Source organism: Motacilla alba, chromosome 1A (assembly GCF_015832195.1).
Source record: "Motacilla alba alba isolate MOTALB_02 chromosome 1A, Motacilla_alba_V1.0_pri, whole genome shotgun sequence".
In the NCBI taxonomy this organism is placed as follows: Eukaryota; Metazoa; Chordata; class Aves; order Passeriformes; family Motacillidae; genus Motacilla; species Motacilla alba.
In genome coordinates this window covers 51,920,723-51,933,467 of record NC_052031.1, presented here as the reverse complement: position 1 = coordinate 51,933,467, position 12,745 = coordinate 51,920,723, and the positions used below count along the sequence as shown (strand labels likewise).

General features: G+C 38.8%; 1 protein-coding gene across 8 annotated transcripts in view; it reads right to left on the bottom strand.

Annotated features, from left to right (window-relative positions):
- Positions 1 to 12,745, bottom strand: part of LARGE1 (LARGE xylosyl- and glucuronyltransferase 1) — a 270,233-nt gene that overhangs the window by 16,440 nt on the left and 241,048 nt on the right. For all 8 annotated transcript variants that reach the window (XM_038153721.1, XM_038153717.1, XM_038153716.1 and 5 more), the window contains 2 exons: positions 5,542 to 5,705; positions 962 to 1,240 (listed from right to left, as the gene is read on the bottom strand). In XM_038153721.1, the coding sequence (XP_038009649.1) occupies positions 962 to 1,240; positions 5,542 to 5,705 (443 nt within the window). The remainder of the gene's footprint in view (positions 1 to 961; positions 1,241 to 5,541; positions 5,706 to 12,745) is intronic.

Genomic DNA, 12,745 nt, shown 5'->3' with positions numbered 1-12,745 from the left:
GGCCCTGTAAATGTCTTACAGAGTTAAGCCTGAAATAAAGAAACTCCTCCATAAGTTCATTATACCAGAAGGCATATTTTCCTTTAGACTCCAAAGCCCTGGGCTTATGAACTGACAGGGAACACCTACAGGCAGGTCCTCATTGGAACACTTTGATCAAATTTTACCAAATTAGAATAGAGATGAAAAGCAAAACTGGTCAGGATAAAGGAACTGACATCCTTCTGTCTGGCCACAGGGTGTCCTCCTTGCTCTATGCTTTGGCCTCAGATGACCAGCCTATGCAGGGCAAAAAGGTCTTAATTAAAAAGAGCTCAGTTAATGGATCAGAAATCTGTAGTTTGCTCAGCCCAACCTACTCACACGCAGTATGATACAATATACACTGATGTTACTCCTCCCAGTTTCCTTATGACAATTACTTTGCCTTGACAGGTGCTGGCATTGCAGTCATATTTTTGAGCTGGTTAGACTCATCACCTCTTTCCAAGATAAGGAACTGAATTAAGAGTGGACATGGACAACAAGTTCAGTACTGCTCTGCATTTTTTCTCTGTCACTGACGTTAAGAACCAGAGATGTTCAGAAAAACTGCCTGTTTCACATCTCTGCTAATAAACTATGCTCTTGGACATTTAATAATACTTAACCCAGTTCAATTTTCAAATTGGTTCCTCTGCAGCCCTGAGGAGATTATTCTAATGGCTAACGAGGCTCACATTCAGACCTGGGTTTTTTATTTCATAACCATTTTGCTTTATTTCCCAGTTAAAGTCCCTTCTTCTACTCTAAAAATTCTTGCTCCTTGCTGGGCATTGTCACACCTCAGATCATTGTACGCTGCCGTATTCAGATCTGCTCCAACTGCTTTGTTTTGGGAATATGTGACAAGGGTAGTGGAGAGGGGTGGAGAGAGGCTGAAATTGTGGGTGACAGTGGGAATTCCCTCACTGTCCATTACCTGAGGTACTCGTAGAGTCCATACATGGGCAGGAAGTCGATGTCAGACAGAAACATGTACGGTGTGCTGATGTGCTTCATGGCCACATTCCTGAGCAGGTTCACAGGGTAGAACTGCCCCTCCTTGTACACGATGTGGTAGCCAACGTTGTGGCGGCTCATCAGGACTTCCGAGCCCTGAGCATAGCGCAGGAATTGCTGGGCTTCTGCGTCAGAAAGGTAGAGTGCCAGGCTGATAGGACCTTCCCAGTGCTTGCAGATGGCTTCAAGCATCTGGAGCCTGGAAGAGGAAGGGTGAGAGTAAGGAAAAGCTATTTCCCTGTATGGGATTCTGTGCCTGCGATCATCTGACCAAATGCAGATATCTTTCTCTAAGTGAGACACTGGGGACACTTTGTATGCTGTGGAAAGCAGTAAATATTTTCACAGCGTAATTCATTATTTAAGATGATAAGTCGAGGTCTGCTCCTGGACAGATGGACTGCACCCTGGGTACACCAATCTTGCTAAATCAAATGTAGCCTAAGATTGCCCTAGATCAGACACCTGAAGCACCATCATTTTCTGTCTAAAGCTTTGATGACACAAGAAAACCCACATGGATAACAGGACTTATCTAGTGGGAGCTTTGAGCAATTGCAAGGATCTGTTCATGTGGATCTATTTACAGGATAAGGGGGCTCATAAACTGTCTAGTGCCCAATTTGCATTTCAGGTCAAGCTATTCCCACACAGTAACACACTACAGTGCTCTTCAACAAGCTTGTGGAGGACAGAGGTGTATGGACCCACAGATCATTTTACCCCCCCCCCCCCCCCCCCCCCCCCCCCCCCCCCCCCCCCGTCAGGAAAACATTCCCCAAATTTTTGCAAGGCAGTTAGTCAGGTCTTAAAGGTTGTTAAAAGAGGCAGGTCAATGGGCTACTGATTTAGGTGAAAATGTGCAATGACTTGAAGTGGTCTTGCTGTCAGGGAAAAGGACAAAAGGGATGACACATCGATAGAAATGGGATTTACTATTAGTAGGGAGTAAGGAGAGCAGGAAGGACAGATGTAGCATTGCTGTGGAATATCAAAAGAACATTTCAGACAAAACCATCATTAAAAGTATTAACTTGTATATGTTCAGCACTATCTCAAATTTCATTAAATAATTTCTTAAACAGGTTGTATTGATGTATATTTTTAAAAAAATTCCAGCAGTTACAATACTATTGATGAAAATGACAAGGAAAGATTTCATATGCAAATGTAAATCAAACCCAACTTGGTCAAAATCATTTAAATACTTTGGGTAATTTATTGCCTAGAGATTGAGATGTGTCACCCAAAAATACAGCAAGGACTGATTACAAAGCCTTTTGATTTAATATGAAGGGAAATGACCTAGGCAGCCTAGCCAGATATTCTGTTAAAAACTGGGAAGAGCAGATGATGCAAAATTAGTATCTTCACTCCATTTGAAATCCATGCTACTGAAATTTTCCTATTAATATTTATACAAAATGCAAGAAAAGTTTTCTGCATTATCATAATCTGAGAAAATATTTCCCCCTCCTACTATCTCCCTAAGATTCGCAAAAAAAAAAGAATGATATACTCATACCAGTAAACACACAGTCTGACTTCTGAATGACTGTGATGATGCCAAGATGATATAATAATTTTTTTTTAGATATGAGATACTACCTTATTAGTCTACACTACACTTTTTATGTTATTGAAACAAAGGCTATTATCAGTCTGAAACATACAGATGAATTTGAAAAACAAATCAATATAAAAATATCTAAAAGGTATGTAAGGGGTCTAGAATTTTTATTACACAAGTAATAAATAGGGGAAAAATACGTTTTTTTTCCTCTTTCCAACATAATACAAATCTGCTAATCAGAAGACTGTAATCTGTCAGCACTCAAATTTAGGACATTGGCTTAAAAATGGAAAATTTGCCTAGTAAAAAATGCAGCAAAATGCCTTCTAAAGACTCCATGCAGTGAACTAATGGCATATATGACTTATTTAAACAGCACACCTGATAATGCAAACCTTTTCATGGTACTGAAGTGGAAACTGGGTTTTGGTGGTACACGTTCCCAGCTGGACACCTTATTACCCTTCAGAATACTCCATTTCATTGTGTTGTTCTCATTGACAGGCTCTACTTCCATAAATATGATAAAGGGACTGATAGGTGATTCTCCATAATCTGCTCTGTGTAAGTTGTTATGTCTCTTTTGACCACAAAACTTGGAATTATGAGTTTCTAAGTGCAACATGACCAAATTATTTTGGGTTTTTTTAGTGGTCTTGAGGAATGTGCTCTCTTAAGCACTCTAGAGAAAACAAATGTACTGCTGTACTGCATAATAAAGAGATCATAATTTAGTTGCCAGATTTTTTAAAGATCTGTTCAGCTAAGTGAATTTTGCTAGAATTCAATTGTTTTGTGAGATTCTTTATTTTTATTTTTATTTTTCTTCTTAAGACTACTCAACTGATTTCCAACTCATTCTCATATTCTCAGATTTCAAGCAGTGTATTGCTAATCATGTCTTTCCTTTTCCCCATTCTGACCTCACATTTTTTAAAGTCCTACTATGATTTCTGAACCTCAGGTACATACTGAGCCTTTAAAAAGCCTGCTTAGCCAAAACATGTGCATGAAAATCACACTGAAGCAATCAAGCCATTATTCAAGGAAATGTCACATGACTGCAAAAGATGATAATTACCCAATAATGAACAACCCTGAATGAAGTCTGTCTCAAAGCTTCCACCTAAAGACAATAATGTTAGCTTGCATAATGCATCCTTCTCTTCCATTCCTCAAGCCTACAGGGCAGGTAAACCTAAATCTGTCATGACAGTCACGTCAATCTCACCTCCAACAGGACAAGGGGAAGTGCTGGGAGTTGTTTTTTTGCTTTTCCTCATCTCCAATAATAATTTCAAAGAATAATTCAGGAATGTAGTGTACAGCACGTTGTTTATGTCCATGTCACCTGGCATCCGAGACACTATTCTTAAATGCCTACAGTCGTGCCAGAGGAGTTTAGTAAAAATGGTTTAAAGAAGATGGAAAAAGATAAGGCAGTAACTGAAAGATGTGAAAGAAAACAAAGCAGCTAAGCAGTTCTTTGGTAGGTTATTATTTATTGATTTTAGCTGAAAGAAAGTATTTCCAACTCAAATCAATGGTTTATAGCAACACACCAGTGAGGTGGGGAACATTTTTTCCTGCACAGAACCAGGACAGCTGCTCTTTCAGAAAAACATGTGCCCCAGTGAGGATCCAGAAAGGGAAACAGATGCTCAGACTTTGCATCAGTGCCAGTGAATCAGCACTGAACCCCAGTTCATTCTTTTTAATTAAAATCTGGGGGAAAAAATACACTGGCTTTACTAATTTACTGTGGCACTCACTCAGGGTCTGGCTCAATTTATTTCTTTATTTTTTTACTCAAAGATTTGTGAACACTTAAGAAATGTTTCCTCAATTCAAAATCAATAGAACAGACACTGATGTGCACAGCACATCATTCCACAATGTGCAGTGCTGAGGCACCAGTGGAACAGAATACTCCTTATTCATTTTTGTTTATTTTAAAAACAGGCTGTAAGTGTTTTGTTGATCTCAATTCCTGTAACCCTCCTGGAAAACTGCTGACCTTCTACTAGTGTAGCAGTGGTGCTATTCACCACGTATTCTGTATGTGCTGTACTGAAGGAAATGATGAGTTTCTGGATAATACTTGAGGAGTTCTGATTTGTTTTGTAACCCACTCTGATGGCAGTAACTACAAAGTTTGGACTAGATTTGAACTGAGAAGCTGGAAAAAAGAAAAAGAGAGGTGACAATTACAAAATTTCACAAAGCTGGCTGATCCAGACTGCACTTTCAAGCTTCTGAAAAATTTCAGCTAATTGCAACAGTGGGAATCAGAAAGGTATGTGTGGAACTTGGCATGAAATGGATTTTTTTTTCCCCAAATTAAATACCAGTTAAATTCCACTTCGCCTAAGAACTAAAAGCTCAAATGTTTTACTGAGAATCAACATTTGGATAAAGATGCAATGACTCTGCTCAGATGGAGATTTTTTATTTCACACTAGCACAGTAAAAAAAAAGTATAATTTTCAAGTTCCTAATTTGAAACTAGAATATTTAGTTCTGATTCTTACTATAAGAAAATTCACTAATTGAAATTTTCTGCAAGGAAAATGTCAATGAAAGCAAAACTAACATCCTCTAGTCCAGAAAAACACATGTAAAAACTTGGGTCAGCTACAACTGCTTGCCTAATTCTATTACAAACATTTGGTTTTTCTAAGTTGTTGCAAAACTCCATGGACTACTAATGCCTGACAATGCCAACAAGCAACAGCTTTCTCAGCTCCAGGAGTCACCCTCTCATGAACTCTACTCATGTAGAGTGTAGCACAGTGTGTGCACTGCACAGACAACATCTAGGTTTCTATGGACGTGCATTTTTCCTCTCTCCAAAGCACTCCATAGTCAGATTTCCCTGTAATAAAAATCTGTTCCACGCTCCCAGATGAACAAGAGGTGTTCCCTACCTGTCCATTGACAGTTGTGCCACCAGTGTCACATCGGTGTTGTCTGATGCAGGCTCGTACTCATAATGGAGAAAATACAGATGAGTGCGATGGACGGTGAAGCGTTCCCGACGGAATTCATAGCACAGGTCGTCCTCGTCCAGCTCAGACAGCTGCTTCTGGAGCTGCAAGGAAAAAGTGGAAGTAAACATCATTTCCTTGTAATTATTTTAGTAGATCAGAGAGAACCAGGAGGCTGGGAAATCGCAGAATGATGCAATGAGGAATGGAACATACAGAGTAGCAGGGTTTTCCTGAGCCTCTTGTTACTGCACAAGAAATTAGAAGGAAGGGCTTGCAAGTAAATTCATAAGGCAGACAGGACACTCTATTATGGTCTATATATTCTCTATATTACCTGTATTACATACTTTCAAGATCCAAATGAGCAAAAAGTGACCAATCACAGGTTAAATAATCATCAAGTTCAAGAGTTTATGTTGCAATGTGTTGCATAATTTCATCTTTACTAGAAGCAGTGTTTTACACTAGTCACAGACATTCTCCACTTGCCAACACTCAGCAGCAGATTCAGCACTGAGAGATTCCCAGTCTGCTGCTTCCGCTGGAGAACAGTAAGTGCTCCTACCAGCACAGACAGAGCACTGGGAATGTAACATCTTTAACTGATCATTACTCCTTCTCGCGAGATTTATGTTCTTCCCACTGCAGAGGTGACAGAAGTAAGCCTTTAAATGGTATTTATGCTTCTGGATACCTAGTCTGAGAAATCTGGAGGATGGTAGATAACTTCCTGGCTGCCGTGGAAGCCAAGCCTCTTCAAAGTCAAAATGGGCATCTCAAAGCAATCTAATCCCAAGTCACTTAGACATGTAGCTTTAAGAGAATAAACTTCAGCTCTGAGGAAAGGTAGAAGTGAAAAACTGACCAATTGTCTATGCAGATGACCAATTCCATTACTAAACGAATTATTTTTGGGGTTGGACTAGATGATCATTGAAAGGTCCCTTCCAAATCAAACTATTCTATGATTATATGATTCTGTGATCTTACAGCCAAACATCTAGCTAGGATATTGAAAATGCATTAATTTTAAAAGAAAAAACAGTCACACCTGCAATAAAATGTTATAAAGATGAAATTTTTTTATGGTTTTAACAGGTGAAATTGAGTTCAGTATCTATTGCTCTAAAATGTAGGTTACAAATAAAGTATCATTTTTGTATCTCATTTCTGAAAAGCATTCTGTAAGAAAAATAGCCAATTAGTAAAACATTCATCAGCAAATGAGAAAAATACCCATTATATAGGAATTTTACAAATTTTGATAAAAATCACAGTGTACCTCAAAACTATCTCATTAAAAGGATTATTGAATTGTAGACATCCTTTTGTCCTGCTCAGAATGATTAAATTAATAGTTTCACCATCTTCAAGAAAAAAGAGAAAGGAAAATGTCGGTATTTTTTGTTCTGTATTAAGAAGAGCTGTTGTTCTTGGAACTATAAGCATAATGGTTGCCATCCACAGCAATGCTTACAACTGACTGTTTTCCTGTGAAGGCTGATGGAATAATTCCTGATATTTTCCTGTACATCACTCTATAATCTTCTTCTGAATAATGGAAATACCTACTTTGATTTCAATGAGTTTTGGATCAGGCTGTCATTCTTCTCCGCTATTGCTCTGCACAGATCTTAAAACACTCCTCAAGAGGAACTGCTATTAGAGAGTCTGAATCTTCACAAATCTTTACTCAGGCAAAACTTCTATTGATATCAAGATCTCTTTTAGGTAGAATAAAAATCAGGAGTTCTTTTATGCATCCCTGAAGTTTCATTCTTTCTGCTTTACAAACCATCATTCAGCTGAGCCTGCACTCTATTTTCAAAATCACATCAAATAATATTTGAATTAAACCCAATATTTGCAACAATGACTAGAAAGCATCTTATATCTTTCGGTTTCTCCCTTGAAAAGGGACATTAATGTGCCCTTAAAATAATTATTGAGAAGATAATTGAAATTTAAACGGTTAAACAACAGCAGTGCACATTTTAGGAGTACCTTACTATCCTTCTGAATGTACAAATGACCAGGCCATAAGATTTTAATTGCACAGCAATTATTAATCAGGCATTCACTGAATAATTATCAGATTGCATTTGGGTTGAAAGCTAAGAGGCTAAAATATTTAATTATGAGTTCAAGAATAACATTTGGAGCTAAATTACAGCTTTGTTCACTATTGAACCCTGGGTGGGAGAAGAGGAGGAAACACAGCTTCTGAGAAGTCCCTCCTTTTTAATGGTGAAACTCACCAAATCACAAAGTTGGTGATGGAGGTGAAGGAGAGAACATACAATTCCTCTACTATAATCTTTTCTACTGCATACATATTATGTGGGTCCATTATTTAAAGACAAAGAACTCTAAGCTTTGGTTTGAAGTTTGCTCCCACACTGTCTTCTTGAAAAGATGTGTTTATAATGGGAATGTTGACAGATCTATGCAAACAGATGCTTAAATACAGTGCACAATCAAAATAAGAACTTTAATATCAGCTGGATTTGATAAAATCCATTGTGGATTTTTTTTTCCCATTATGGATGCCTCCTTTAAATTGATAATGATATACCTAACCCAGCAAAAGTTTCTCAGCTGTAGAGAAACAGCATGTATTCTCATAAGCAAGTACCTGCTAAACAAGACCTAGTGTTTCTAGAAGTGTTTCAGTGCTAAGGCTACTCGCCACTTAGCATATGGGAAATGTCACCCCTAGGAAACACTGTCACAGTTGAAAAATATATTATTTTCAGACTGTGTGGGGTAGATATTGTCCTAGCAAATACTGTTGTGGGAAACAACACATGCCTTCATTAGCATCATGGTGTTACTTGGTTCAGAAATAAAAATGAACTATGGTTTAGAACTTGGTTCAAAAAATAAAAATGAATTATGATATGCATAATGCCCAAACAAAGAGACAAATACATAAAAGAAATACGGGATATATTATTTCTCTGGGAGACCAGATGTGGCAGGGGATCAGGCTCCATCTCAGGAAAAGTAGTCTTCAAAGCTAGGCTAGTCAGAGAAATAACTTAGCTTTGATCTTCCAGGTCTACTTGTCTAACACATTTCTATGAGATGAGGTGTTTTGTATCCCTATGACAGATAGTAGACCTGTATGATACATGGCAACACAACACATACCTTTCACCGGCAAACTGGTTACTCTGCTCATAAATCTTCCTAAGGCTGCTCCTAATGTAAGCAGATCTGTCACTGGCTTAGTTTTTTTCCTAAACTGCTGTGTCACTGGAACAATTCACTTCCCACCAAAACCCTTCATATCAGGTGAGATAGATTAGAAATCCAAGATCAGAAGTATTTTATGAGGGATTATTTATTAAAAAAAGACCAAAGCTCAACAACAATGTCATGTGTCTAGAGGCCACTTAAATCTTGGGGAAAGGGATAAGACCCCTAATGTAGGTTCTCTCATCAAGTGTTTAGGTTGAAGTGAGGCGACACTAGGCTTAAGTCACCCGCTCAATATCACACTAACACAACAAGAACTGAGCAGCTTAGATGAAAACTCAGAACTTTCAGATCATCTTTCCTTTTCCTAGGTGTGTGCAGTTAAGTTTCATAGCACAAAACCAACTTGGCCACTGAAATGAAAACTGACACCAGCCCAGGATGTAACAAAAATCTGGTTATAAACTGCAGCAGCTTCATTTTCTCCTGTGTCGCTGTCCCATTCCCACCAGTAGGCAATTTGGATTGCAACATTTACCACTTCCAAAGTGTGTCAATAACAGCTGCCTTTAGCACGGCATAAACAAAACAGATGATGATGTAGAGAGGAAAAAGAACTCACTGAGTCTTGTTTTGGATGACCTACATAAAGTCCTTCTGGCCTCTCCAATGATCAGTAATAAAAACTAGACTAATCCCACGTCAATTAAACTTCTATTCCTCCCACACCATAAAATTTTGTACATTTGCTATTGGTCAAATTGAGCCTTCAGTGAAACAAAGCTGTGCTAAGGACAAAGAGGATAGTGCCAGAGCAAACCCACCTGGCAAGAGGAATTTTGCTGCAGTGTGTGAAAACCACTAATACTCCTGCTAAATGGAAGTGATGGCTTATCCTGACTGCAAATATTCAACACAAATGAGAATGCAATTTTTAGGCATGTGGAGTATCTCAGACAGTTCTGTATACATCAAGTACAGCTCCCCTTGATCTTAGCTGCAGATGTCAGATTTGGTAGTACTCTTCTCCTTTCCCCATACCCTTGACAAACCTTTTTGGCTGAGCTGTTCCCAGATCCCCTTGCAGAACACTGTCTTGACAGGTAGGTCACCTTGCTTTTGTTGCCCCAGATTAGTCTTTGACCCATTCCTTCTTGTGTGGGAAGTTTTATGGGCCTAAGTCAGTACCAGTCCTGTGTCTCGTCCAATGCTTCCTATTCAAGCAGTCTGCCAGCTCCTTATACCTACAGGCACCCAATTGTCCTTTCCTCTTCTTGGTACAAACACTCTCTCTTTCCTTTCTGCCTTTGACCTGGATTTCATCTCTTCTGTATGTGAATCTGGATTTTTTCTCCTCCCTACTGTCCAGTCATCACTGAGGGCAATGGATGTCCCTCAGAACAGAGACCAAATACAGTTTCTTGCTCTCAGCTCTACTGTCCAGTCAGAACGTGGCATGGAGGATTCAGAGGAAACAGTCACAGAAAACAGTACTCTTGGTCCAGGTCCCCTGCCTGCAGCATGCCCAACCCTGCCGTGCCACAGGGATATATAAAATCTGGTCAGATGTATCCATGTGCACTCCCTAATAAAGAGTCTCCAGAGACTCAAGCCTTCTGAAAGTCCAAGCAAATGCTACTGGCAATGTGTAAGCCATAATTTTTCTGCATTATAATTTGCCTAATTTGTCACCAGGTTTGCAAAAGACAGCTCCTTCTTTGAGGTAGGGAGTATTCTCACAAAGAGGTCATCGGAACTTTTGGTGTGGGCAAACCTCAAAGCTTTCCCCCATGTTTTATGTTAAAAAAATGTGAGAAAAGAAAAAAAAGGGCATAACAGCATGACAAAATAAATCCCAGCCCACGTGCTCCTCCACTTAATAGTATTATAAACAGTTGAAAGCAGTATAATAGCAACTTTCAGGCAAGTAACAGGATGGTCTGCCAGCTCAGCAATTAATAATAATAACAATTACAATAATAGAAACAGCACAGCTGGGGAGTCAGGATTTCACCTCAAAACTGCCATGTACCATCTGTTATTACTAGAGAAAGACTATGACATCACAAAATAGTAACTTTAAATTGCAGTTCTACAAATGAGGATGTACTCCTGAAATTCAGCAGGAGCAAAGGGTACTCAAAGCATCAGTCTGACTGTGAGTTTAGTGCTGTGAAGCTTGGAAGCTTCATTTACATGCTATTTTTAGTCACTCAGAAATTGCTAAATTGGTTTGTAGTGTTTATACTGTGTGGTACCTTGCTAGAATCTCCCTCTTTTCTGGTGAATACTGTAAGTTGGCATGCACAGTCCTCTTTTTGCTCATATTAGGAATCTTTGGTTTTGCACAAAAGAAGTAACTAAGTAAAAACATACTTAGTATGTAAGTACATGTCTAAGCAAGTGTGTTAAGGGACAGCTGAAGTTTTTTTCACTGTTTCTTTGTATTGTTGATTTGAAAATTTGAGAAGAAAAACATGCAGACATTTTTTTCTCCTGTGTTTCCTGAAAAGTCGTCTTTAATGGGATTCTACTGTCCTTTCCTTAAACTGAGCAGAATGTGTGATACACTTCCCACTTATCTTGCCTTGGGGTTTTGGATCAGGACACAGGCTTCACTAACAGGGATGCTCCATTCCACATCCAGATTTAATGCTTTGGCTGAAGTACCTGGTGAGAAGCTGAGTGCAGGAAAGAAGTTTTATAAGAATGCTGAAAGGTTGAGTGTGTGCCTTGGTCTAAAATCAGGCTTACAGTAACTATCTCATAGAGTAACTATAGAGATTGGCTGGAAGATCCTGTTGAAATATTCTGGTCTTTACAGTAGGTCCTTTAGAATAATATGCTGGATATAAGCATTAAAAGCCAATTGAAAATGTTCAAATTTGAGATTATTATAAGCTTTGCCTTTTTGGATTTCTCAAAAATCTTCCGCATTGCACCAAAATAAGAAAGAGGGTGTGGGAACGGCGAAATAGCATGGAATGAGTAGGATAGAGTGACTAAGGACATGCTCTAAGGCCCACTCAAGTCAAGGACTATGTTTACAGGAGGATTTGGTTCATATTCTGGATTTTCCACCCAGAATCTGCTCAGAAGACAAAGGGATGTTTGTATACCAACTTGCAGAGAAGAGTCTGCTTTGCGTGACCTCACTCAAGCACGTATTGAACAAGGGGGACTTAGGGTACGCTTAGCACATGGCAGGCTCCTGCTCCCACCCTGCTCCTGCTACATAGAGGTCTTTTAGCTTGACTATTTTCAGGAAAGGATGAAGCACTCATGTACACGTAGACATACATATATGCATTTTCACATAAACAGATAAATTATCCCATTCTGTGGTTTTGCTGCCTCCAGTATTTCAGTTTCTGAGCCCTGTCTGTTCTATCCACTCCTTTGCAATGCTTTGTAACCTAGTAACAGTCCTGTTTGGTGAAACTGAAGATCAGCATCTGATAAATCAGAACTATGCAGTATATTATCTGAAGATGGCCTTCAGACCTCTTAAAATTCACTATGTGGTATTATACCTTCATAGCAAACATCAGAAAAAGAAAAGTACTGGTACTTCCACATGCATATAGACATAATATATATTTAAGCCTACATGTATTCACATGCATATACAGAGGAAGGGTGAGAGAGATTGAAGTGAGGTCCAATTACCTTTTAAACTAATGCCCCTTTACATCTCTCTGGCACAGTTAAGAGTTGTTAAAAAAGGGAAGATATGTAATTTACATTCATTTTAATGCCATCACTGTACTGATGAGAAGTGTAAAGGGGCCTTAGAGAAACAGAATCACCCCAACAGTCCCCACTGCCACACTTCCTTTTCCTGTTCCACAGATATTTGGACTACAAATGGAATGCTTTAATTACAGGTTGAATTGTAAATAAAACATCACTACAAATATTAAGCTGTAGAAAAACAGTG